The sequence below is a fragment of the Antrostomus carolinensis genome, unplaced genomic scaffold, assembly GCF_000700745.2.
Source record: "Antrostomus carolinensis isolate BGI_N321 unplaced genomic scaffold, ASM70074v2 scaffold7182, whole genome shotgun sequence".
Taxonomy (NCBI): domain Eukaryota; kingdom Metazoa; phylum Chordata; class Aves; order Caprimulgiformes; family Caprimulgidae; genus Antrostomus; species Antrostomus carolinensis.
In genome coordinates, this window is record NW_010297491.1 from 1,497 (window position 1) to 28,892 (window position 27,396).

The 27,396-nt window shown below is 38.5% G+C and overlaps 1 protein-coding gene across 1 annotated transcript; it reads left to right on the forward strand.

Annotated features, from left to right (window-relative positions):
• Positions 1-1,537: 1,537 nt before the first annotated feature.
• Positions 1,538-27,042, forward strand: LOC104519591 (FSD1-like protein; the record flags this gene model as incomplete). The annotated part of the gene is made up of 11 exons (XM_010162136.1): positions 1,538-1,552; positions 3,243-3,338; positions 4,288-4,419; positions 7,753-7,854; positions 10,183-10,205; positions 12,617-12,738; positions 17,069-17,278; positions 17,607-17,705; positions 19,452-19,578; positions 23,029-23,061; positions 26,945-27,042. Coding segments are annotated over exons 1-11 (1,057 nt in total), but the record flags the coding sequence as incomplete, so codon positions are not given.
• Between the last annotated feature and the right edge of the window lie 354 nt (positions 27,043-27,396).

Genomic DNA, 27,396 nt, shown 5'->3' on the forward strand with positions numbered 1-27,396 from the left:
CTTCAACGTGTGGACGAGTGCAGAAGATTAAATTAATGGAGGCTAAGTAAGTATGTCTTCTTGTGTGAAACCTGACCTGTGCCTGAAGGTTAGTACACACAGGATTTTGTTCTACGCCCCAGGCTGCTTCAGAAACTTCTGCGTCCAGTCATGTCTTTAGACTTCAGTGTCATCTTGAGCAAGTTGATAAGTTGCTTCTTAAAGATAAATTATATAATTGTTTAATTTATCAAAGTTTTAACTTTTATGAGGTGCTTATCTGCTTCAGCAGGCGCTGTGTGATGTTAGTTACTAGCTGTTCAAGGAAGGGCGTATTGTCTACTTTTATGCTTCTGGCAGGACTACAACCCACCACATGTTGCAGGGCTTCCTCTTCTTTTTCATGTCCTCTTATGTTCTTCATCCCTTGCACTTCTACACTGTGTCTTTGCAAATGCCATGCTTTTTTTCCTGCAAAGAGTGTTTTAGATTCAGAGATGAAGAATAGGACATAAAAGTGAAGAGCAGTTCGATGCTCACTGACAGCAGCAAAAATTAATTCTGTAATGAACGTGCGATAATGTTTTGAAAACTAATTTGAAACTGACCTCACTTAACACATGCTAGCCAGAGAGCAAACTAAAAGAAAATTGTATGTAATAAAACAAAAATAATGCAGATTCTGTGAAATACTGCATCTGTCTGTGGGCAATGCATTTAGACTTCCTTCAGTGTAGAAATACCAAGAAGCTTTACTGAGCTTGGTGCTGTTGTAATTCTTTTATGGAGTAACTTGGAACAAAAGCCTCAACTGCTGCTTACATTGGTGATTTTTCTAGCACCCTTTTTATTACATGTGTTTGTAGTTTCTTCAGAAATTTCTGTTAAAGTAAGAAATGACAGCAGTGCAGTGTTTTCAGTTTGGCTTATGTCTTGGTATGTTTGGAAGAAAATCTGTTTATTACATATTAGTGATTAGAAAGTTATATTAGAAAATATTATATTTAAGTGTTTCTTAAAAACTTATTTTCTGTTCTGATGGCTTGTGCATTGGTGTTTAAGAAATTCTGTCTGCTCCTTGTGGATTTTTTTCTAGCCTCTTTTATCTGTGTTTATAGAATTAGATATCTTGGTTGAGTTTGACCAAACCTGGTGGAGTTTCTGTTTGGAGAAATTTGTAGCTTACTTAAGCAAAGCCCTCCTGATCCCAGTTCGGTCAGTTGACTTTAACTTTAGATGTAGTGGAGAACCTTGTCTGACAGCTATCTTTCAGTTGCTGCCATGTATTTGGCTGTATAAAGGCTTTCTAAGCATTCCTCACATGTAGATCTTTTCCTTTAATCATATGTAGCTATAAAAACCAAAAGCATTGTTCAGTACTGTGTACAAGACGACTAATTTTTTTCCATGTGGTGGAACAGGGTAAGCCTTAAAATCCTAGCTGAAAGAGAACCGGGAGTTTTCTTGTTCATCCAAATTGACAGTTATGTTTATAGGATCTACGGCTTAACCGCAGGCTGTCTGACATGCGAAAACAATTGCCTCTTGTCAGTACTGAATGCAGAAGCAGCTGGTTGGACAATGGTGTTTCATCTGCCAGTCTAACGTGTACCGAGTTGTCTTCAAACATGTTCAGCTTTAACTAGATGATGAAGAGACAAAGTGATCAAGACCTGTTCTCTCTTTGTTTCTGAAATAAGCCAATCTGGTCTTGTTTCTTGTCCTAATTTCAGTCAGGGCTAGCCAGTCACATCCTTACATATAACCATCACAGCACCTCTGGTAACTGCAGTAAATTTGCAGTTTCCTCTACCAGAGGTTTAATTTTGTGAGCACGCAGACAGGCACGGGCCAGAGTGCCAGTAAATACACCACTGCAGATTATTTGAAAACTGCCGAGGCAAGGGGCCAGAAGGCACAGGTAAGAGCACGGCTTAGGATTAGTGGAGAGATCCCTTGTATGGGACGTAGCATCAATGTTCATCATGTATTTGTGAAAAGATAAAATATTTCTCTTGCTTTTTAGCAAACAAATGTGATCTAAGTACTAAATGGTTATTTAAAAATTGCTTATGGGAGGGACCTCTGCAACATCCTTTTTGGTGGTCTGGCTGTTTTTAAGGTGTGCTTATTAGCTCCCCATGCCTTAATTTCATAAATGTTGTTAAGTAACAGTGTTAAGCTGAGCAACTTGAAACTCTTGAGTACAACCGATTAATAATGTCTTAATTACAATTAAGACAGCTTTCACTTTTTTTGAAATCTAGAATTTTAGAGTCAGATTTCTTTGTAGACTTTATTATCAAACAGCCTGAACTAAAGAACTTAAAAATTCTTAATTGCCTCCTTACCTGGTCCTTTATTTTTACTTTCATATGCTGATATGCTCTGAGCTTTAATTATACAACTTGACTTAGTTTTAAGTACCAAGTGTTGATATATTTTTGTCAAATTCTTAGAATGCTAGACTGACTACTTAACAAAAATAGACTCGGTAGTCGGATTTAGTTTGAAAATGCATTTTGATGTGCTTAACAGCTTTGCCTGCTTAGTATATTTTATAAGCTGAATCTACTGCTTTTTGGTGGCTGGAGGTAGTACACCGCAGAAATAACATTGATTCTCTTTCCCAGTTATCAGTAAGCTTTACTCATTGAGGTCACTTTTAATTGGAATGTATAAGTTAATCACCGAAATATTTTAACACTTGTAGAATAAGCTTAAAGTTACACTGTCACAGCTTTAGTCTGTATATAGAGTAAACTGTCAGCTTTGTTATTTAACACTAGCTTCTTTTGATAATAGAAAATGCTAATGTTTCTTTTTGGTTAACTTTTATCAGTTGTTTGGGTTTTTTTTCTGTTCTTTATTGGTTCTCTATTTGATTGCACAACCACTAGCTTTCTCATCTGAGGAAGTTATATATGGCAGAGTGTGGTGCCAGTAGGTAGTCTGGTTTAGATGATTTAGGAGTTGCAGTAACATGAGCAGCAAACTGTATGGAGGATATGCAAAGCATATCATAAAACAGATTCTTGATTTCTCTTAAACTAACTACTGGAGGTCTTTAGTTTGGAATGCTTCTTAGGCCTTTGATAGTCTTTCTCTTTTCTGACAAAATACATTTCCTGATCTCAGAATAAGAGTTGAATTCAACACAACTGGAATGTGTATGATGAATTTCCATATATATTGAAAAGGTGATGGTTAAAAAAATTACAAGGTTCTCTTACAACTTTTCTCACTTCTTTTTGTAATTCTAGGAGACTCTACAAAGGATTGTTTCTACTCTAGCAAACAAAAATGACGAAATTCACAACTTCATTGACATGCTGAACCATACAATAAAAAATGTTCAGGTATATATATTAAGGGTCATAGGTTGTAGCTGGGAGGGGAGCAGCTTTCCAGTTTTGTCAGTCTCAAACTCTTTGAGTATTGTATAAGTGATGAGCTATAATAATCAAGTTTAAAAATATATTTTCATGTTGGAATCAGATAGAAAAACATGTTATTTTTTAACTGTCTCTAGCTGAAAGGTATGGTGGTTTTGCTTTTCATGCGAAAAGCTGTTGTAGGATTTGATTTGTGTGGAAGAGAGAATACGGATTTTGATTCAAGATCTCAAACTCCTGTTAGCGGGAAGTAGTCTACGTTTTTTAGACTTCTAGTCTGCTCGTCAGACTGAAAAATGAGGCCATACTGATACTTCAGAAAATTCTTTGCTTTTTGTCTTTTCAGTAGTTGTGAATTGTTGAGCTTAAGTTAAAAGTTAGACCTAATTTTTAGAGCACCTACACTAGGACGAGGTTTGGGTTCCTTTAGCCTGTCAATAAGCCAAAAAATGTTTGTTTCCTCTTAAAGCTGAGCCAAGCTGACTACAGAAATGGAAATCATCCAGAAGATCTTTAAGCTGGCTTCTTGAGTGCAGTTTTTAGTATCAAATAAAAACATTTTATATGGAACTGGATAACAACCTCTTTACAAATATCTAGCAATCCATATAGAATTGTGAGAGGAAAATCAAGGCCTCTTGGCATGGAACAAAGTTGCCAAATATGTTGGTTCTGTGCAAGTTTGAGTATCAGGGAATTTTAATGGATTTCAGTCTTCAGTGTCCTGATGTAAAGTCTACTCAGGAGGTGTCCATCATTTTTAATGCTTTTTTCCCTTTTGGTAGGGTGAGGAACAGTGTCAAGGTATACAGTGGTCATGGCAAAGCGTGTTGGGGCAGCGTGACTTTCAGTCTAAAAGACTAGTCTGCATTGTTTCAAATACAAATTGCAGCAGTTTCAATTCTCTTCTCAGGTAAACTCTTCTAATGCAATCACTGAGTTGGATGAAGAATTTGATGGTCTGTATTCTATACTGGATGAGATGAAGGGGAGCATGGCCAACACTATTCAGCAAGAAGAAGCTCGTAAAATTCAAACTCTGCAGGTAACTGTATAACTACATCTGTAAATTTTTGCAGCTAATTAGGAGCAGTTTTAAACTGCTATTTTAAATCTCAACTGAAAGTGAAATTTTGGTAGTGTTGCAAGAAAAGCAGTAAATGTAATGTAAATGTTTTCCTTTATAGAACTACTTCTCTGGTTTCTTCTCCTAGGCTACTTCACGATCTCTGGCATGTTTATGTTCTCTACATTGTTATGTAGAAAGGAAGTGATATTACCCGTAGAACTTACAGGTGGAGAGTGGCTGCATAGGAGTGGGACTTAGGTTTGTTTACCACCTCCAAACTAATGAACAGCTTCTGGACTGAAATTTGTTCCTTCTATTTGGAGTATGAGTGTCTGATACTGTAGAGGTGCCTAAGCGGTTTGCTCAGGCTTGAACTTGGAGTTGAGAATTGCGCCAGGTGTCCTGAGCACAAAGGCTGGTCTCCTACTGACAGAACTAGCCATCCCCCATTTGTTAAGGTCAGGCAAATTGTATGTGCATGCAGAAAGACATATGGGATTTGCTTGGGCACAGGATATAGTGGAACCTGATACTAAACCTGCTACATGAACTTCTCCAACTTGTAGTTGTATAATTTCATACAGGAGAATCTTTCCAATGGGTTTCAGAGAAGTAGAAACAAAACCATAACTTCCTGAAACACAAAGTCTGTGTTTTTCTAGTAGCTTGTAGCAAGTTGGCTCTAGCTTTCAGAAAGACTAGTTGCATGGGACCAAAGGACAGTTAAATCTCTTAAGCAGAAGCTGTTTCTCCAGCTTTTTTTTCTGTAAATGATCACAGGTGCAGCACTCTTCTGTCTAGTTCTTTTTGCTTATGATAAGGAAGATATTTGTTGCTGAAAAATTTCACCTTTTCATGTCTAGTAAGTTTAAAAGAAGTTCTAGGAGTGATTTTCTGAAGCAAATTCCACAGTCTTGCTTATGAGGTCTGTTTTATGTTCATACGGAAAGGCTGGGTATAAAACATCCCAGAACTTCCAGGTTCCAGCTTAAGTTAAGCACTTGAGTGCACTTTTCTACCTCCAATTTAATCATTGTCCTCATATGTCTGTTTTAAGTCCTGAATTGTCTCAACATCCAGGGGCACTGTAGATTTAAATGCTTAAAGAATAGTGCTTCTTAACTAACGGCTCACAACAGAAATTAATCAGTGGCATGTATCAATTATTCTACCTTCTAGTGAAGAAAAACTAAAGTTAATCTTGCAAGTAATGCTTCTGGAATGGAAAACTGCTCTGATATTTACTCATCTAGTAGTTTGACTATTTAAATTTTCTGTTAATTTTGTTAATAACTGTTAATTTTCTTGAAGTTAATCTAATTTGATCAAACTCAGATGTGGTTGAACCAAGTTTTTCTGAAAGCTTGTTAGTGTGGTACAGCCATATAAAGAATTGCTCCCTGGCATCTGTGTTGAACAACTGAGCTGCTACTTAGTCAGAAGAGAATGAAGACAAGTGGGAAGTTAACAGATCACTGACACAACTCTTAAGTGCTTTACTTGTCTGAGAACAGCTGAGGCTGTTCTCTAGCTACAGGTCCAAAGGATGTTCTCTTTACTTGATGACAGACCAAGCTTCCTTTCTAACTGAGGCACTGCAAGAGTACTTTTCCTAACAGTCCATGTACTAAACCAAACTAACAGATGAAGACTGTTGCATTGAATGTATTAAGGCAAGCCATTATCTTTGACTGGAACTGCAAATTAGCTTTGTATGAGGAAACCAAGGAACTTCAGTGAGGTCTGAACATCCTGTTAATTCAGGAATTGACTTGCTTAATTTATTGTCCTCTTAAAGTGCTTGTGCTGCTGTTAGTCTTCTTTCGTTGACTAGATGCTCTTGTTGAGAATAAGCTGTAACTTAACATACTGGGGCTAGATGGTGGAAAAGGGTGAGGATTTAATTTTTAGACTGATTCCTCACAAATAATTTCCTTGGAAGTTAAGGCTGAAAATTTAGAAATTTTCCTTAAACCCTTGCTTTGAAAATATATTGCTTCATTTTGGGGCAGTGTATTTTAATGACACTGAAGTATTTATTTTTAACTCCCAAATGATGATGCATCTCAGTACAATGGTAATGTAAGCATCCAGTTACTGTGTCATTTCTGCAAAGCTGTTTGGAAATGCCTCTGGCATTTGCTTTTCCCTTTGAGGTGTTTGCCTGGGACATTTTGGCAGTATCATGGTATATTTGAGTTTGTCAGTGTTGGGTAGCCTCCAAAGAAGAGAGCAGCTGTATTAGATGAATGACAGCTTGTGTTAATGGCATCCTTCAGAAGTTATCTGGAAACTGTGTACAGACTTCTAGCTGTTGGACTGTTTTCTTGCTGCTATTTTATCCTTGAACAGTGAATCCGAAGTACAGGTCAACTCACCACACTTGCCAAGACTATTTAGACTTCTAAGGTGCTTGAGATCAGTCTGTTCTCAGAGTTGATGGAACTGTTGGTTGCTTTTGAGACGGTCACTACTTTAGAGCAAGCTGTCTTTCCTGAAGTGTTTTAAAGAAAAATAAATACTTGCTCGTTACTTGTTCTGAGATATTACAGTAAGTATCACATGAGTAGAAAAACAGCTGTAGATTGAATGGCAATGTAAAAGCTACTGGCAAGTTTAACATGTGCATCTTTTTAACCTACAGTATGTTTAGGATCCTGCAATATATTTAAAACTAATCTTTTTAGGGATATACCCATAGTATGTAATACTGTGAATTCTCTGTGGACTGTTTTATGTACTGGAAATGGTAGTTTGCTAATGATAGAGTTTTAGATAAGCCTGAAATGAGTTTCTCTTCTGCCCTTCTTCTGTCCCCCTTCCTCTACTGTCCTTATTTGCTATACAGCAATACTGCTTTTCAGGATTGTCTTGTGACAATTCTACAGCTGGCTGGGCTAAAATCATTGCCTTATTCAAGCCTACTGCTACATTAAACAATATTAGTTCATGATGAAGTGCAGTTCTGCAAATAGAAATTGTGGACACAGATGTGAGCATTTTTTTGCTTCTGAAGTCCTGATGTTGGGAGAAACAGACCTGAAAATGAAATCTGGCTTTTAAATCAGACTTCACCATCTATCTGACTTTTTACCCTTTGGAATTATAGGAATTATGTGCCGTGTATCGCTGTGTACTTGTCAAGCACAGTGAATTCTAATTAACATGATGTGTCAGAGCCTTGATTAGATTAGGTAGTAAGTTGTTAGAAATATGTAGCAAAGCCATGTAGTTCTAGTACTGGTAGTTTATAAACCACTTTTTAATGTGAATACATCAAATTATTCTTACTTTCTGTTTTTGCTTCAGGATCAGCTTAGCCAGTGTAGTAATGCCCTAGAGAGTTCTGAAGAGTTACTGGAACTCGCTGCGCAGTCGCTGGACATAAAGGACCCTGTGAATTTCATAAAGGTAGAAAACGTTGAAGAGATGTGCATAAGTCAGATGTTGGTATTTGTCTCAGTTTGAAATATTCTTTGCAATACTGAACTTACCAGGAAAACTGATAAGGATAGAGGGGCTTAAAAAAAGTACAATTAGTCCTCTGTTGAGGAGGCCAATTCAAGCACTGTAGTCTTGAATTTTTTTGCAGCCTCTAATAAAATAAGTTTTTTCTTATTTAGAGTGATGCGGGGGGAGAGAAGTAAATGCCTTAGACAAGTGTCATTGTTAAGCAAACCTGCAGTGGTGCTAGGTAAGTGAACCCAGAAAGTGAGGGTGAAATAAACCTCTATAAAACTGAACCAAAACTTATAAAAGGTGTGATGACCAGCACTCAAAGCTGTGGCAAGTGACCTGTCAGTTGCCCAATGCTGTGACATGACAGTTGCAGAGAGTCTCTGTATTCTAGCTGCAGCCATCTGAGGCTGACAAGGTGCTTGTTTTGCAGAACTTCATGTAATCTGTGGATCTTTAATTTGCAACCCTGAACTCTATAGCTGTCCTGAAAGATCTTATGAAACTGAATTCAGGTCAACTCTTCCTCAGTTCCCCAAAACGTTTTAATGCATTTGTCTACTGTGTAGGCAAGAGCCTGATTTGGGCCTCATGTTGTGATTCCAGTACAAATAATGTGCACTTTACCACAGCAGACTTGTAAATAAGGCGACATGTAGCTCACTGGAAGAATATATTTACAAATTAATAAAACAGTTCTGTGTACACACTGACTCAATACACTAGACTTGCTGTATTCTTCAAGTTAGTAGTGAGGTCAGCCACACCAAATCCAAAACCCAATTACTTTTGCCTTTCTGCATTTTAAGAGGAACAAAGACACAAATTATTCTAAAAGAGCAGGCAGGAAAGCTGTCTCACTGTGTCAGTTATACCTTGTAGCAACATGTTTGTGTGCTGTCATGCTTCCTGAGTGTCAGCTTTGATTTATTTGCCTTGAAGAATGAAAATTCCTAAACTGAATATTTTTCTTAGCACTTCAGTTTGAGTTGTCCTTTCTGTCTTGTCATAGTGATGTGTAAAGATTAAGTTAGCTCTTCAGCACTGTGCAGAATGTAGCTTTGAATTAATTATAAGTTGTTTCTTTTCAGATATCTCTAATGCTTTTTTCAATCTCATATACTAAGGAAAGTTATTTGAGTGTTTGCCCGGTGGGGAAATATCTTTAAAATTGGAGTCCGAGGCTTAAGATACTGAAATCCTCTTCAGTGAACTCTTAGTTGTAGGATTTGAAACTTGGATTGCAGTTGCTTACGCTTGTCAATGTGCCTTTGGATATGTCATTTTAAGGTAATGTTGCCTTGGCTATTAGCTAGCTAAATCTATAGCTCTGCTAATAGGAATACCAAGTGTTCCTGAAAGGACAACTCCAGCCCTGATTTTATTGGCACAGATTTTCTTTGGGTCCTCTTGTAAATCAGCTCAAGAGAAACTATCGTAATACTAAACTTAGATTTATTTATTCATTTAATTTATTTTTCTATCTTAAATTTTTGTCGGCTTTGTTTGCTGAATTGGCTTACCTGGAACTCAAGAGAACATGAATGCCAGCACACAGGGTGGTTGAGTGGTTAGATAGAATGTGATTTGACACTGCATTCATCTGAGATAGGCTGATACACTTTGTCAGTAGCCTGGAAACAAACTAAATTCACAGAATCGCAGGAGTTGGAAGGGACCTCAGGTGGTATCATTTAAATTCTGGGAAACACTATGTTCTGTAGTTTTGAATAGTGATGTACAGAGAGAGCCTTTTAGGAAGCATTGTTAGAATAGTAGAAGAACTTTCAGAGGAGAAGTTAAAGCAAGTCCTGTTTTTTGTTGTTTGTCAGAGTGTACATGCTATGATGTATAGCTGAACAAGTCAAGTCTAGTTGTGTGCAACTAATAAACACTTTATATAGTTTCACAGAAAATACCACGGTAGTTCCATTTTACTGACTTGGCCATGTAGCTCTTTTAAAATGTGATGGAGAGTAGCTTAACTGATTAAGAGAAATCTGTAGAGACAAAGTCATACCCAGGAGGTTCAGTAATTTAGAATTGGTTTGGTGGTTCTTGAGATCAGTTTTTTCCCTGGTGGTACATTGTTGCAATTCTAACCAATACTATTAACATGCTTTATGGGAAAATTTATTTTGATGGAAATGTTAAACTCATTTTGATCTTCAAATCTGAGTAATACAGCTGAGATTGTTCTGACCCTTCTTGCATGTTACTGCTGTTGATACTTGCATGGAAATACTAACTACTTTCTCTCTCTTCTCCCTGACATGCATCAAGGCTGCCAGACAGATCAAAGATAGGTACAGTACAAAGTCTATTGCTTTTGCGTCTTTAAGTTAATCTTATCCTTGAAAATGCGTTTATTTTGAAAGGGTCATAGTCAGCTTAAATCAAATTAATGGGTTCTTTCCTAATTATTTGTTGTGACATCATAACTTTCAAGAGAGAACTAAAAACTCCTATGCTTCTCATGTAGTTTTTTTCCTTGCTGACTGTTGGCCTTTCATACCTTAATAAAGAGAAAGATGTTTTTAATGCAGGGAAGTAGAGCTCTGCAGCAGTTATTTATTATTATTTATTTAGGCATATATGACGGTAGAATTAATACAATATATCATTATAATGATTAATAAACTTCTGATTTATTATTGATACCTGATGGCTGAAATTGAGTTATGTTTCAAGCTGACTCTATCCCTTTAAATTATGATAAAATCTTGTTGTTTGTTTTTTTTTAAGTACTTACAGACCTTTACTAGTTAACTTTACTTTTGAATGTAAAAAGTCTTGTAGCTGTTGAAATATTTCTGATGACATCACTGACTAATGTCAGTGAAATTGCTGTTTCTGGTATCTTTTCTTTGAACTCTGTCTTCAAACTGTTGTTTAGAAAGTTAGCATACAAAACTTTACTGTTTCAAAATAAATGCTAAGACCATTTTTCTTCACTTGGAAGAATAACTGTGCTCCGAGAGTCTGACTTTCTGGTTCATAGAACTTGTACTATGATGTGCATAATATTTTGAAAGACAGCTCACAAGGTGTTTCCAGCATGTGTTGCTCTTGTGGACCAAATAGGTTAGCCTTCTATTTGCAGGTTTTCAAGGAAGAGTCTGATAGTTGAAATTCTGTGAAGTTTTGCGTAAAATGAGTAATTAGTAGAGCAATTAATCTTTACTTTTCCAAGGGTAAAGGTTTAGTGTCCTTAACAAATCAGAAGGATAGTGCCAGTGACAGGAATCTTAATACTTTTTATCTGTAATAAACATCCTCTTACTCTTCTAGTTTCTTGAAATGCTATGTGGTCTAATCCTTTTCAACCAGTTGTGGCTGGTTCTCTGTCTAAGATTGGTACCTAAATAGAAGTTAAAAAGCTGTCTGAAGCTGACTACTCAGTGTTCTCTTACTGCTAATCAGAGGATTGTTTACCTGTCTGGCCAAGCAGTGTAAACTGATAGCCAGCTCATACTGGGTTTCAGAATGTCAGCTCTGTCTTTGGATCAGTTGACCTGTCTCTTTTATGACGTTCAGTTCAGTGTCACGATTGTCTTAGAGCTGAAAATTATAATGCTTGTCGCTCTTGACATGGTTGTATCTTTAATACTCAACTTCTTATTTCCTCCCCCTTCTTCACTACCTGAATATTTTGTTTTTCACCATTTTTTAATGTTCTTGTAGTTAGCATACAATCTTTCTTACATACTAGTGAAGTACTTAATGTGTATCACTTCCTGTGAGCTATTTGGAGTTCTAAAGGTGCCACACATCTGTTGATGTAAATTGGATACATGTGTTTGCAGTTGACTTTTTGTGGTGTGTATATTACTTTCTAGTTAAGAATCTATTTTTATTTATTTATTTATTTTTTAAAGTGGGAGTTAGGACCTGTGTGCTGTCTGAATCAGTTATTCAAATTCTACTGTGTGACCTGATATCTTCAGAGTTACAGAACTTGTCCTCCTTTTTTTGGTGGTGTGGTTGGTGGAATACAGGCGTGTCTTTGGAGTATTCAGACTAAAGACTGAACTAAGATTTCAGAAGTAGAAATGTGAGCTGTATTTCAGTGTAAGACTGATCTGATATTTTCATGTTCCAAAGCTATATGGTATCTGCAACTTAAACATTTCTCCATCCCTTGATAAGATCAGAGGTGGATATGAAATTGTAATATTTAGCTTGTTCACTGCTATTTATAAATGCCTTCTGAGCAATATTTAACATGTGAAAATGCACTTTGAAGCTAGTGAGTGGATCTTGTTGAGCAGAAAAGTCTTTGAACCTTTGTAAACTAAAGGTTTAAGTTTCAAATTTCTGAGTGTATAAAACATCCTGATTCTACAGTGCTTTAGCTTTTTCATACTTCCTGATTTTGTGTAAAGTAATATTTGTTTTCTTATCCAAGTTTTTTCACTAGTACAAGATATTTTAAGCTCTTCTCTAGTCACTTCTAGTATTTCTTTGCCTAGTAATATGGAACTAGGAGCTAGCATCATATTCTCTTTGAGACAGTCATATTAGCAAACTTTTCTGTTTTGGAGTCTGTGCTAAATAGTAAACAGTTATCTATTAGAAAAATGCTCTAGTCTTTGACCAGTATTTTGGCTGACAGTTTGACATTAACGATACAGATTGCTGATTGCTGTTTTTGAAAATGGCTATAGGACTTAAAAATGCAAAATACATTTTGCTAATGCTGCTTTCTTGACTTTAGAGTCACAATGGCTTCAGCATTCCGCATCTCTCTGAAACCAAAGGTCAGTGATAGTATGACTCATTTGATGGTGGACTTCGCTTTGGAAAGGCGCATGCTCCAGGCTGTAAAGTTTTTGCCAGGTAAAAACTGTGTGCAGCAAGTTTAATTTGTTACTACTTTAATAACTTACTGTATTTAAAACACACAAACAAAACCAAAACACACCTCTTGCACCCTAATGAGCAAACTTTTCAGATTAACTAAACTCATTCGTTGGATGTTAAGCTGAATACCTTGAGGGTAAAAGAGTTTTCTGGTTTTATTGAGTTAATTTCTACATAATATAACATTTTGGAAAATAACACTGATCTCAGAAGTGAGAATGAGTCTTCTAAACCATGTTTTTTCTTGACTTGTCAGTTCTTCTGTACTTCCTAAACTTATCTTGAGTTCCTCCAGGCTGTATATACTAAATTGATGCTTAGTGACACTCCAAAGTCCTAGTCATCTGCAGTAGTGTTATGCATGGAACTGTAAGCTAATATGCCACTTACAAGAGTGGTGATATGGCCTGAAATGCAAGAGAGGGATAATGTACTAGGGCAGTGATATTGCCATAATGCAAAATATGTATTGATGTGTCTGTTTGTTACTGTTTGAAAGTAAACTTAGGTGCACTATTCTGTACACATCTTTCATGTCTTTTTATTCATATTGCTTTTGCATTTAAACCACTTTGCCCTTGACTGATACCAAGAATATATTGACAAGAATACTGCTGGCAGGGATATAAATTGTTTCATCTCTAGGTCACTAATCCAAATCTGTTAAGGACCGGGCAGCATCAGTTTACATTTCTGGCCATTTATCTTATATGCTGTAGATATAGTATGTGGTCACAGGTGTAGTAAGTTACTAACATTAGTGGTCAGCTGGCAGTTGCTAGGCAGAAAGTCACCTTCTAGTCTTAAGCCCTGGGTGGCAATCATTGCTCTGTATTTCATAGATAAAAGAAATGAGGTAGGTAAGCTGATCACCGTGCACCTGTTTAACAGGAATGGGAGTGTAAAGATCTAAAAGCAAGCATGGACAGTCTTATATCTGAATGAAGATGTTATTTAGTATGACCCTTCTTATACGTGCATTGACCTTAACAAATACATAGGAATTGGAATTGTTTGGGCTTTTTATTTGTAAAGAGGAAAACTGTCTGAGTATCAGTCTTGCTTTCTTCTGCTGTAGTGCCAGGCTGTCAAATTTCTGACACCAAATACCGATAGGTAACAAGCTCCTGCAGGGAAGATTGCACTGAGCATTGATAGACCTTCATACATCAGGAAATAGTAATGTCATAGAGTAGGAAGTTGAAAACAGGTTTGGTGGTGTGGTAATGCAGGCATTTGAATGCTGCTTGCCAGAATTATGCTGAAGACGGTCATTCCAAACATATGGAAGACTCTTATCTGGTATCTTATACAATGGCAAAAATAATTGATGTAGGTAGCTAAACTTAAAGATATATGTTCTGAAATATGTGTCCTCATCTTAATTTTTCTTTTGTCTCAGAAGGGATTTTACTGATATTCTCAAAGTATTGGTGGTTGACTTTGAAATTTGATGGCAAATGCATGTGATTAACATTTGAGAATTTGTCATGGTTTAACCCCAGCAGGCAGCTAAGCACCACACAGCTGCTTCCTCACTCCCCTCTGCCATGATAGATGGGCAGATTCTTCCCATTGGCATGGAGGTGTTCAGACATCTCTAGGAAAGCAGGGCTCCATCACACATAATGGTTACTTGGGAAGACAAAATGCCGTCACTATGGAAGTTCCTCCCTTCCTTCTTCTTCCAACCTTTATTTCTGAACACAGTGCCGTACAGTATGGAATATCCCTTTGGTCAGTTGGGGTCAGCTGTCCTGGCTGTGTCTCCTGCCAGCTCGCAATGTGTGAAGCAGAAAAGGTCTTGATGCTGCTCAGCAATAGCTAAAACTGCTGTTATCAAAAAACTGCTTTCATCACAGATCCAAAGTGTAGCACTGTACAAGCCTGTATGAGGAAATGTAACTCTGTCCCAGCAAAAAAACAGGACAGATTTGAATACTTTTGCTTTCATTCTCTTCTGTGCTGCTTATTTGTTCTCAAGCATTTAAAACCTATACCACCAGTTTCACTCTAATTGCTACTTGGCTTAACCTGCAGGTATGTGAGAGGTGAAAGGGTGTGTTTCAGTAGTGCTGGGTTAAAATATTTGAACAGATCATGAAGGGAAAGTATGGGAAGGTGTTAAATACTATGCATGAATCAAACTAGGCCTTCTGCTTCTAGAGGACCTGCTATAGGTAGGAGATATTTGTATCTAGATGGTAAAATTACATATCCAGGAATGACTTAACCATAATTAATGTGGTGCAGGCTGTCACCAGTCATTGTGGAGGGGAATCATGGCTAACAATCTGTTCAAGAAACAGTTTTTTCAACTGCACACAGGCAATCTGTATGTGATGAGGACCTTGTCACTGTGACATAACTGTACAGAACAACACAGTAAGGGTTTGAGTGTTATGAAAAGGGATGATTTTTGACAAACAAAATCCGTAGGTCTATCAGTTCCACAGATGCATCAGTATTGTGCTTTTTTTAAGTTTCTGCTTGATACGTTGAGTTGCAGAACACTTTTATATCCATTTTGAGCTTTTGTGAATGCTGAAGCAAAGGAAAAGCTCTTGCAGATCCTTCCTCCAAAAACTGCAAACAATGAAACATCTTTTTCACTTATGTTGTGGTTTAAGCCCATTTGGCAACTAAGCACTACACAGTGCTCACTTCCCCCCTGCCCCAGTGGCACGGGGAGGAGAAAAATATAACAAAATGCTTGTGGGTCAAGACAAGGACAGGGAGGGATCACTCACCAATTACCGTCATGGGCAAAACAGACTTGACTTGGGAAAAAAAAATCTTGTTTGTTGCCAATCAAATTGGAGTAGGGTAATGAGAAATAAAACTAAATCTTAAAACAGCTTCCCCCCACCCCTCTTTCCCAGGCTCAGCTTTAATCCTGATTTTCTCTATCTCCTCCCCAGCAGTTATGCAGGGGGATGGGGAATTGGGGTAGCAGTCAGTTCATCACACGTTGTCTCTGCTGCTCCTTCCTCCTCAGGGGGAGGACTCCTCACACTCTCCCTGTTCCAGCATGGGGTCTCTCCAATGGGAGACAGTCCTCCATGAACTTCTCCAACATAAGTCCCTTCTGTGGGCTGCAGTCCTTCAGGAGCAGATTGCTCCAGTGTGGGCTCCTCACAGATTCATGGCTGCAGAGTGCATCCACCTGCTCTGGCGTGGGGTCCTCCATGGGCTGCAGGTGGATTTCTGTTCCACTGTTCACCTCCATGGGCTGCAGGGAGACAGCCTGGCTCACCATGGTCTTCACCATGATCTTCACCATGGGCTGCAGGGGAATCTCTGCTCTGTTGCCTGCAGCACCTCCTTCTCCTTAACTGACCTTGGTGTCTGCAGAATTGTTTTCTCTCATATATTCTCACTCCTCTATCTGGCTTCAGTTGCCCACTTTTTTTTTTTTTTCCCCCTTAAATATGTTATCACAGAGGTGCTACCACTGTTGTTGACAGGCTTGGCTTTGGCCAGTGGCAGGTCTGACTTGGAGCCATGGAAGCTTCTAGCATCTTCTTACAGGAGCCACCCCTGTAGCCCCTCCCCCACTACAAAAATCCCACCACACAAACTCACCAAAGCTTCCTCCTGCAAAAGTCTTCCTTGAGTGTACTTTGGACACTACAATAAGTATCTAAATGCTGTCTTTTGAAGAACACTTTCTAGGGTCTTAAGTGCTTTTTAATTTCATGGAAATACATTTCTGTTCTCTATAAACAAAACTTCAGTCTTTTCTTTAGTGAATTTTAGGAATTCTTTTCCCTTCTTTCAAGACAAAGGATGAAAAGGAAACAAAACTAGGTAACTGCTGACTGGCTAGTGGAAGCTATTACACTGTTAGTTCGCTGTGGTGGTGGAAGTAAACTTAAGTGATACTGTCTGAGAGCTGCAGCTGTACTTACCTTGCAGACTCAGAAATAAAAATTTGTTTCTTAATGTTCTTCCTGTGTAGCATTATTCTAAATGTAGATTCATAACTGTAAGTCCAGTCTACTCTAGCATGTCCTTTGCATTGCTTCTAGAAGGGAATCAGCCAAACTTATTGACCAAACAAATGTCTGGAAAATGTGATGCAAATGTTCACTCTGGAGCTAACGTGCATTTCTTGTTTTGTGAAATGCGTGTTAAGTGAAAGTGATATGCCTGGTCTTCTATAGTGCTTTGCTGGTGGAATAGATCCTCTAAAAGGATCTACTGGGCCAAGGCCAGCTTCTGAAGTCTATAAATCCAAGGAGAACATATTAATATTCAGTCCATTCTCTTCTTTAAACTGATCTGTATATTTGTGTTTCTGCAGTCCCTAAAGCCCCAGAGATAGATCTAGCAGCATGTCTGGTTGCTGATAACTGCGTAACAGTATCGTGGAGAGTGCCTGAAGAAGACAGCAGAATTGATCATTTTACACTGGAGTATAGGAAAACCAACTTTGATGGGCTTCCTCGAGTAAAAGATGAACAGCATTGGGAACTGATAGACTATATTAAAGCTACTGAATATACATTATCAGGTAAAGGTTTCTTTATACTTCAAAACTAAGGATATTGTTATAGCTCTTTATGCTTGGAAGACTTGCAAAATATCCAGTTTCCTGTATATAATGAAGCTTCCATTGTTTCACATTAGTCTTGGGTGCTTTGTACAATAATGGCTTTGCCTTTTATTTTGACTTTGAGGTTTTGTTGAAAATCATGTGTTAAATGAAGTTCACACTGATATTTAAGCTTGGTTTTTGCAGATTGAGATACATGGAAGATAGATACATGGAATAGATCTTAGTCTTGTAAAAATTGTCTATAATTAGTATCAATTAAGGTTTCCAAACATTCACTTTTTAGGTCTGAAATTTGATACAAAATACATGAACCTTAGAGTACAAGCTTGCAACAGAGCTGTGGCAGGGGAATACTCTGATCCTGTGACTCTGGAAACCAAAGGTAAAATTTTAAAGACTCTAACCTTAAATATAGTGAAAACCCTACACTTACTGTTCTGCCTTCATATATGAACTCATGTTAAGCCTGCTTCTGCATGAGCGCTGCTGAAATGTGTGTTCCAAGTGAAAAGGAGAACAACCATTTCTGTACAGGATTAAGAACGTTATTGACACAAAGCTGGTCTTTTAGCATTAGACACTAAAAACGAGGTAGTGATGTAACTTTCTTCAACAGAGGTTGACATTGATTGTTTTGAACTGTGAATTGACAGTATTATATGCTGCTACATGATGCCAACATGTAGTAAGAGAAGATTAACGTTGTGGCTGAGCATCAGTAGGACTCCTAGGGCATCTAAATGATTGCTACAGTTGGCTGGTTATTGGTACTTGGCATGTGACAGGTAATAGCTTTCTGTAAATAGAAGGTGCTGGAAAGGATTTTTTTTTTACTTCGTAGCCATAGATTCTGATTGCTGTCAATGTCCAAAAAGTAGGCAGCTCCAAATTGCTGGAAGTTAAGTCATTGTGTTAGATATGAGTTGGTCCGAGGATAGTGGCTTCCTAACACTGTTTTGTAAATAAACTAGAAGAAAAATTTCTTGGAGTTGATGTTTTATACACAGAACACAAGTCTTAACTGTTGTGGTGGAGATAATGATCCTGAGGCTTATTATAGCCAAGCCTGTAGTGCAAAGGGCAAAGTGACTGATATGAACTGGGTAATTAAAATAAAAATTCTGTTACTTATGAATGTTACTTCATAAAAACAAAGCTATATGTGATATGAATAAGTTGATCGGCATTCTGGTAATTAAAATTATTTTAATACTCTTCAGCAACAGTCATTGTCAGATGTATAGTATCTATTTAACAGACACATTCCTTACTCCAGTATCAGAAAAATAATTCTGATCTTGATTTTTGGGCAGTTATCATGCTTTACATAATAATTTTGTTATTTCTGCATGAACATTTCGTTCGCTTTGTTTAATAATCAGCCCATAGGAACTCAGTATCCTCATCCATGTGCTTACCTTTTTTTTTTTTTTTTTTTTTAGACTTGTGTCCTGTTGAGTTCTAAACTCTTAAAATCTCAAGTGTCCTTTCTTTCAGAATCAAACTATAATATCTGAGTGTATTAGGACACTTACAGAATAGTCTATAAATAAATATCTTTAGGGAATGTGGCATGTTATATTAGTTTTGTTTTCTTAGATGAAGGACTTGGCTGCAGCAAATCCTAAGTCTCTTATAGTTGTGTGCATCCTCTGCTGTTCTCATATCTGCAGTTTATGTCACAGTTGAACTCTGCCTGTATGTGCTACCCTGTCAATTTAGTGTTCTCCAAGTCTGCAGTCCTTATTAATCATAAACACTTTGTTGGAGAATCAGTGCTGCAGAGCGTGGAAAATAAGCATACCTTTTAAAATCATTCACAATTGTAAGAATCTAGGGAGCAGGCTGTAACCAGCAGAAAACACTAGCTGAATTTAATTGCTGATACTGCAGTATTACAAACATGAAAAAACTGACTTGGAGGTAACCTGTGCACTGGAGGTAGATGGGCTTTATTTAAAGGGCTCCTTACTTCGATTACAAGCATCAGACTAAAAAGCTGATGTTTCTGTTAAGTTGAATAGTGCTCTGCTACAATTTTCCTGCTGCTTCTATCATCATCTGTCAACAGCCACTGTTGGAAGAGAGCATTATACCATTTCACTGTTTTGCATTTTGTTTTGACCAGCATTTGTGTTCAGTTTGGACAGTACTTCATCTCATATGAACTTGAAAGTTGAAGATACATATGTTGAATGGGATCCTACTGGAGGTAAATGCCAAGAGAAAATAAAAGGGAAGGAAAATAAAAGCAGGTAAGAAATCTTTTTTATAGATGCTTATGTTGTCTGGGATGTCTCATCTGGCAATTAAGGAAGAGGGCATTGGGGAATTAAAGCACTTGAGCACAGTGGGACACCAAAGGAATTTTCATTCAGAAATCTTTCCCTGGAAGAAATTTTAATTTTTATTTCCCTTCCCCTGCCACACAGATGCTGAGGCTGTTTATGGAAGCTATTAGAAATGTGTCTTAATGATTAAGTAGGATTTAATTCTTTTAAAAATCATTCAAGGTACTGAAATAACTTGTAGATGTGGTGGGTTGATCTTCGTTAGCCACCAGGTGCCCACCAGGCTGCTCCATTGCTTCCCCTCCTCAACTGGACAGTGGGAGAAAAAATGTGATGAAAGGTCCATGGGTCCAGATAAGGACAGGGAGATCATTCTGCAGTTACTGTCACGGGCTAAGCAGACTCGAGTTGAGGAGATTTACATTAGTTTATCGCCAATCTTAAGTCAGAGTAGGATAATGAGAAATAAGAACAAATCTTAAAATACTTTCCCCTCCACCCCTCCCTTCTTCCTGGGCTCAACTTCACTCCTCACTTTTCTACCTCCTCCCCCCAGAGCAGTGCAAGAAGATGGGAGATGGGGGTTGCAGTCAGTTCATCATGTGTTGTCCCTGCTGCTCCTTCCTCCTCACATTCTTCCTCTGCTCCAGCATGGGGTCCCACCCAAGGGAGACAGTCCTTCACAAACTGTGCCAATGTGGGCCCTTGCCATGGGCTGCAGTCCTTCATAAACTGCTCCAGTGTGGGTCCTTTCCATGGGGTGCAGTCCTTCAGGAGCAGGCTGTTCTAGTGTGGGTCCCACATGGAGCTGCAGATCCTGCCAGGAAACCTTCTCCAGTGTGCGTTCTCCATGGACTTTAGGGTGGCTATGTTCTTACTCCTCTCTCGCAGTTTTTACCTTTTCTTAAATACGTTATCACAGAGGTGCTGCCAGCATCACTGATTGGTTCAGCTTTGGACAGCAGCGGGTCCTTCTTGGAGCTGGCTGTTAACTGGCTCCATCTGACATGGGGGCAGCTTCTAGCATCATCTCACAGCCCCCCTGCTACAAAACCTCGCCACATAAACCCAGTACAGTAGATAGCGTAAATGTCAGCAAGCAACTGATACGATTCTGTGTTTAGTAGTGTTGCAGGTCAGTACTGGTGAATAGACAGCTTTTCTACCATAAAAACATAAGGAAAGAGCAATAAAAGTACCAATAAAACTAACCAGACAGCAAAGGATAACACATAGTGGAACATAACTCTTGTAAAAGAGTTCCTTTGTAAAAAGCATCCCTAAACATATTTGCCAGCTACTTTATCTGGGCAAAGTACTTTAACTCCAGCAGAGTTCTTGGTAGATTGCTGAGTGTTAGGGACTTACATGTGTACTATTCAGAATCGCTGAATAAATATGATTGGAAGAACATTGCTAGCTCAGTCTACTCTGGCTGAGCCTTGAATATACCCAAGGATGAAGAATATCTTAACTTGCTGGACCCCTGTTCAAGGCCACCTTCATGGGAGGGAAGGAATATCCTGATAGCTAACTGGAATTTCCTGTGGTGTAATGAGTACCAGGTGCCTCTTCCTGATTAGTGTGCACCCCCTCTGAGAAAAGCCTGGCTTGATCTTTTCTAATACCTTCCTGTTACACTGCTAAAGGCAGCAATTAGCTCCTGTCTTCCTGAGGCTGAGTGTCCTGGTTTTTAGCTGAAATAGAGCTGGTTTTTTTTTTAGTAATTAGAAGAGTGATAGTTTGGTTTGTGGCCTGTGAGAGACATTGATAACGTAACAATGTTTACATTTTTGTCACTGGAAGTGAAGGACTTTGTGTTCTGTTAGTCCACAAGCACGAGATTTAAGGGGGAGAGATGCAAAATTTCTCATTGGAAACTGAGTATCCGCAGTGCGAGCTGGGGGGTCTGTTGTCTGGATCTCTCACAGGCTGCAAACCAAAATACCACTCTTCTAATTACTAAAAAGAAAAACCAGCTCTATTTCAGCTAAAAACCAGGACACTGAGCAAGCCCAGTTATCTTCCTGTGCTCCAGTCCCTTAATTGTGTTTTTGGTCCTTGTGGTGGTTTGACCCACAGTAGGACCATGCGGTCCCACACTCACCCTCCCTCACGCAGTGAGATGGGATGGGAGACCCAACAAAGGGGGCAGGGAGGGCTCACTCACGAGTTATGGTCAGGGGCAAAACAGACTCAACTTGGGGAAGAAAAATCAATTTAATTTGTTGCTATTCATCTAACTAGATGAAGAGCAGTTAGATGCTATTCATCTAACTGCTATTCATCTAACATCTATTACACCTATAGCGGCAGATGTATGTATGCCACATCTTATAACACCTTCCTCCACCCCTCCCTTCTCCCCAGGCTCAAATCACTTTGCTCCTGATTTCTCTGCCTTCCCCCACCCAGCGGCAGAGAGGACAGGGAATGGGGGTTCAGTCAGTTCGCCTGTGTCGCTCTTCCCGACGTGAAAGTCCAGGAACAAGATGTTCCAACACGAGCTTCCCGTGGAGTCTCGGGCCTCTTCAGGGTCAGCTCCCAGCTCTGGCATGGGGACATCCACGGGCTGCAGACTCACCCCTCTGCTCTGGGGGTCCACCTCCACTCTGGCAGTGAGCGACTCTTGGGGTCCCAGTTCCAGTCACATTTGCCCTCAGGCTCAACTTCTGTGCCCCAGCGTGGAGTCCTCCACTTGCACCCCTGTCCCTCTTTCCCCAAACCCAACACAGTCCTCTACTGGACTTCCTCTGTTACGTGAAGTGTATAGTCCTGAGGGCTCCAGACCTGGATACAAGACTTCAGGCTCAGTCTAACAAGTGCCAAATTGAGAGGGACAGTTACTTGCCTTGGCCTTCTCATTGCTGTCTTGCAGCAGTGTGTGTTGTCCACTGTTACTGTCCAGCTGTTTGTTACTGGCTCCTGTTGTTCACCAAGACTCCCAGCTGCTTTTCTGCAGAATTGCTCTTCACTCAGTTGTCCCCCAGCCTGTCCTGTTGTGTGGGGTTCTCTCATTTGGAGAACACTATTCCTAGCTGTGAACCTGTTGTTAAGCTGGTTCTGTACACAGCTTATGGCCTGCTACCTAGTTGATATCTGACCTCTTCAGGTTTGAGGATACTGTGTGGGAATGGGTCAAAAGCCTTGTTAAAGTCGAGATGTGAACAGTATCCATTGTGCTTGCCTTGTCCACAAGTGCTGGCTACTTCTTACTCAAAGACAATTAATTGACTTTCAACATGCACTTTTCAGTATAAAGAGCAGTGCTTGAGGTAATTTATTAACAAATACCTTCCCAGTAGACATATACTACCAGAAGCATGCTAGAAGTTTTAATGACAACTTAAAAATGGGGATAATTTACTGTAGTAATAAAACAATTGTTTAATGACTGCTTATTTCTATCAACAGTGGCCAGAATCCTCTGCTGAAGAGCAATAGAAGGTGATAATGTACCTCTTATTCCTAGGATCTAGGAAGCCCTAGTTTTCTTGGGAGTCTGTTACTTTCCTTTGCTTGATGTAGTGAGAAATAAATCTAATAGCCTTTATCAGTAGCAATGTGCATATGCTTCTAAAAATTATTTTGAAGTTTAATTTGGATTCATGGAGATTATGTATATATTTTCCAGTGACTGGAAAACAGCCTTCCTGAAGGGTGCATCGTAGTGTGCAGGAAACCTGATTTGCAGTGGTTGGAAGAGCATTATGTATTCTAGTGCTGATACAAAGATCCCTGTTATTTACAGATTTACTGATGCTTACTTAAGCTTCTGTCACACTAAATTTTTTATATACACAGTAAAGAGTTCTTTTCTGATAACTTGAAAATAATTATTTTTCGTTCTTATTTTTGAATCTGAAAACCTTTTTTTGCCTCTGAACTTGTGCTATAGCTGTTACTAGACATCAGAGGAGAAGGAGTAAGTGTTTTTACAATTTCAAAGAGGTTGAAGTTTAGACTGGTGGCATGTGCAAAAAGCTTCATGGCAATTCTACTTGCAGAAGCAACTGTTAAATGAGAGAACCTCTTTTTTGATATGTAAAGGCACCTAAAATACTTTCCTATTCCTTGTACAATTGTGTGTGTTAATGTAAATTGTTTTTGTTTTTCTAAAACTTCTGTTTGAGAAATTACTTCTCCCGTTTTTGCTCTCTTGCACTTTTCACAAGTTTAGAAGTTGTAGGACCAAAACAAATGCTCAAGTCCTTAATTTCTTAGAGGTTTAACTCCTCTGTATTCATCAGGTGGATGTATCTTTAGCTTGAGATCAACAGTAAATAAAAGTTTCTGTAGGCAGACAAGCTCTTGAAGCTGTGCAGTGTTGGTAGTTCTATGACACGAAGTGTATCAATTTCTGCTAAACCAAGTTTTAAAACTGTCTTGGAGATACTGCTACTTGCTCAACAAACTCTAGGAGTCTTATACCTTGGTGTCTCTTTGTAGTTGTCAGTAAAGAACTTAGCTAGTTCTGGCCTTTGCTTTGATACATGGACACGATCATATGTTCAGCTTTGCATCTCAGACTGACCTTTTATAGCAGGAGATGTAGACGAGCTTTGATTCTTGCAGGGGTCTTTTGTTCCCTGTTGAAAGAGTATCTGTGATATTGGGAAAGTTTGAAGCTAGCTCCGTAATTGGTGGACAAGGTTGCAGTATAATTGTTTCAGACATCAAGTGTGCAGTTTTCAAGGGCTGGAAAGGCACAGGGGCAATAAAGTGCTTAATGATCTGTAAAGTATTTATCTGAGTAAAAGAAAGCCTTCGGATAACTTCTGATATCCCTCCATGGATGCCTTCTCATATTGCTCCTCAACCTTTATTCTCCAAAACAGAATACATATTGCTTGGAATATGTTTTACTTGCTGAAATGGATAAGAAAACTGAGTCTAACTGCAGTGCCATAGGCAACAATCCTAACCGTAAGATGAGAATATCTGGTCACTGCATAGTGGAATAAATGCATCAGTTACTGTGCTAGCTAATGAAGACTGTGCTGTACTGGAAAATGGGCACCACACTGACTTTCTGCTATAAAATTTCCTGCCCTACCCTATTGGAATGGAGACTTAAGTGCTGGGGGGCAAAACAATCCCGAAAGTTTTTTCAAACTTTTATGCCAAATAGTTAGTGTCATTGTCTCAACTGTTAAAGGCTGTTAGATTTTGATTGGATAAAGCACGTGCAGCGGCCATTTACAGAAGACTTGAACAAAATAAATTATATTGAGGACCTAGTGAGTCTTCCTAACTTTGAGAAAATACTAGCAAAGCACCTGCATTGTTCTTATGGCAATTCTCTAAATGGCCACATTGCTTTCTGCTTAACTCATTTATACTGAATCTTACAGAAAAATTTCAGCAGCTTTTGTTGGAAGTGTGAGTGAATGATCTCTGCACTTGAAGCAGGATGGAATCTGCAGAGTGATGATTCTCCCTGAAATTATGCTTTAATTCTTGGCTTTGCTTTTTTATTTTTTTTCATGCTATCACTTGTTAAATTTTTCTTTGGTAAGTAAACAACAGCTTCCTCCATGTTAACAAAATTCAAAAGCATTTGTTGTGGTGCACCTGCACAATATATACTTACCCTCTTCATGTCACCCTTGCAAGCAATTTAGAGGCTTAGCTGTCTTCTGATCAGTACTGGAAAATTTGTATGCTAAATGATGATGCTAAAGTAGACAACTTTTTCATCAGTGATTTCTTGTAGTCTTCTGTAACTGGAATAAAACAAACTTAGTCATGAAGAGGAACCAGAGATTCTAGCACACTTATGTGTGACAGCTTAATACCACTCATCTTTGATTTCCATGTGACTTAATTTTAATGAAGGCAAAAGGGACATTTCTTTGAAATAATAACCCAATGTGATTCCTTGGCTACTGAGATTTAATATTCACTGTAGTTTTCAAATAGCCTTCATTTTTTTTAATGGTTAAATTGCTAAGAATTATTTTTGAGGGCATAACTGAGGTAAAATAAAACTTTTGAACACCTCATTAGGTTACAATTATTATTTTATGCAACTGATCGTTCTTTATAATATTCTCCAGATTGTGTCTTCATATATTTTGCTATTACTTCCTAATAATAGTTTTGAAAAGTATGATTAGAAATCTAAGTCTTTCTTGATTAGGATTAGACTCTTAAATTTTATAATGATTCTTGAAGAGCTGCTGTGTGCTCTGTGACAATTTTCTTTTCTGTTGTCTTTGATAGAGTTAATATAATCAAGTGAAATCCCAGCCCTTCAATATATTTTTGGTGGTGTTTTTTTTTTTTCTTTTTGAGGAGAGTTGTGATGCATGAAACTCTGGAAGTCTCACTTCATCTTTTTTAATATAAATTGTGTTTAGATTTGATGCTCATGGGTTTTCTCTTGTCTTCAGTACGTGTATTTTGAAATAAGACTATGACAATTTTATTCCTTTCATTCTTTGATAGGTTATATTTTTTCCTGGGAGTTCAGTCATTGGCTATACAAGCCATACATGTACTGAAAAACCAGCCTTTAACACAACTGATGTTATTTGCTCATTCACTGATACTTAAATTCCAGTGAAAATTGGGCATTTTGGCATTGAATATCAGCAGTGTATTCATGCTTATCTGATTCTTGTAGCTGAGAGAAGTCTCTGGGGAGACCTTAGAGTGGCCTTGCAGTACCTGAAGGGGCTACAGGAATGCTGGGGAGGGACTTTTTACAAGGGAAGGTAGTGATAGAACAAGGGGTAATGGCTTTAAACTGGAAGAGTAAACGTAGATTAGGTATTAGGAAGAAACTCTGTGGATGCCCCCTCCCTGGAAGTGTTTAAGGCCAGGATGGATGAGGCTTTGAGCAACCTGGTGTAGTGGAAGGTGTCCCTGCTGATGGCAGGGGGGTTGGAACTAGGTGATCTTTCAGGTCCCTTCCAACCCAAACCATTCTATGATCTACCAGTCTTACTAGAAAGCTTAAACCAGAGACATTAATTTTCTAGGGTTCTGTGTAGTACAGGCAAAACAGTGTTTTATACAGGTGTCCATTCAAACCATGTGACATGCATCTGTTTTTTTATTTCCTCCTGTTTCGCTTCTCAGCTACCTCTGGGCTTGTTTGTTACGATGTCTTGGGTTTTGGGGTGGGTTTTTTTTTTTTTTGGCTGTCATTTCTTCTCTATCAGTTCTTGTGCATGCATACTGTTAGGGGTGTTAATTGGCTGAAATAATGTGTCATTTCAATAGCTTATGTATGTTTATTGCAACCTAATTGACTTGGGAAAACTTGTTTGAGTGTTTATTTCTGTAACTGAGTCCAAATCTTGAATGGTTCATTTCTTCTTAGAAGTGGTGCACCGTCTCCAAAGAGGACATCTTTTAGCACAAGATCCACAGTGAGGGGCAACAGAGATCGTTTTACTGGTGAATCATACACAGTGTTGGGTAAGGTGAACTTTTTACTTCTTTTAGAGATGTAGTGCTGTGGAAGGGCAGATTAGGTAAGAATTTGAGGGAAAAATTGTGATTGTTCAAGGCTGTATACTTGGTGCTGTCCGGCACACAGATAGTTTTGCCTGTGTAACACCAGAATTTTGTGCTATAGTGTCTTCAGGTCTGTTGAAGCTCTTCATTACAAAGCTCTTAGTGACTGACATTCACTACTATTAAATGTAAATTAATGTTAAATGTATCTTGTCTCAATGAGTGTAAGTGAAAACTGTCTGAATAATCTATGTTTATATTCTGTTGTACATTAATTTTTTTTGTTCCTGTGATAGTTTAACTTAGCTGGCAGCC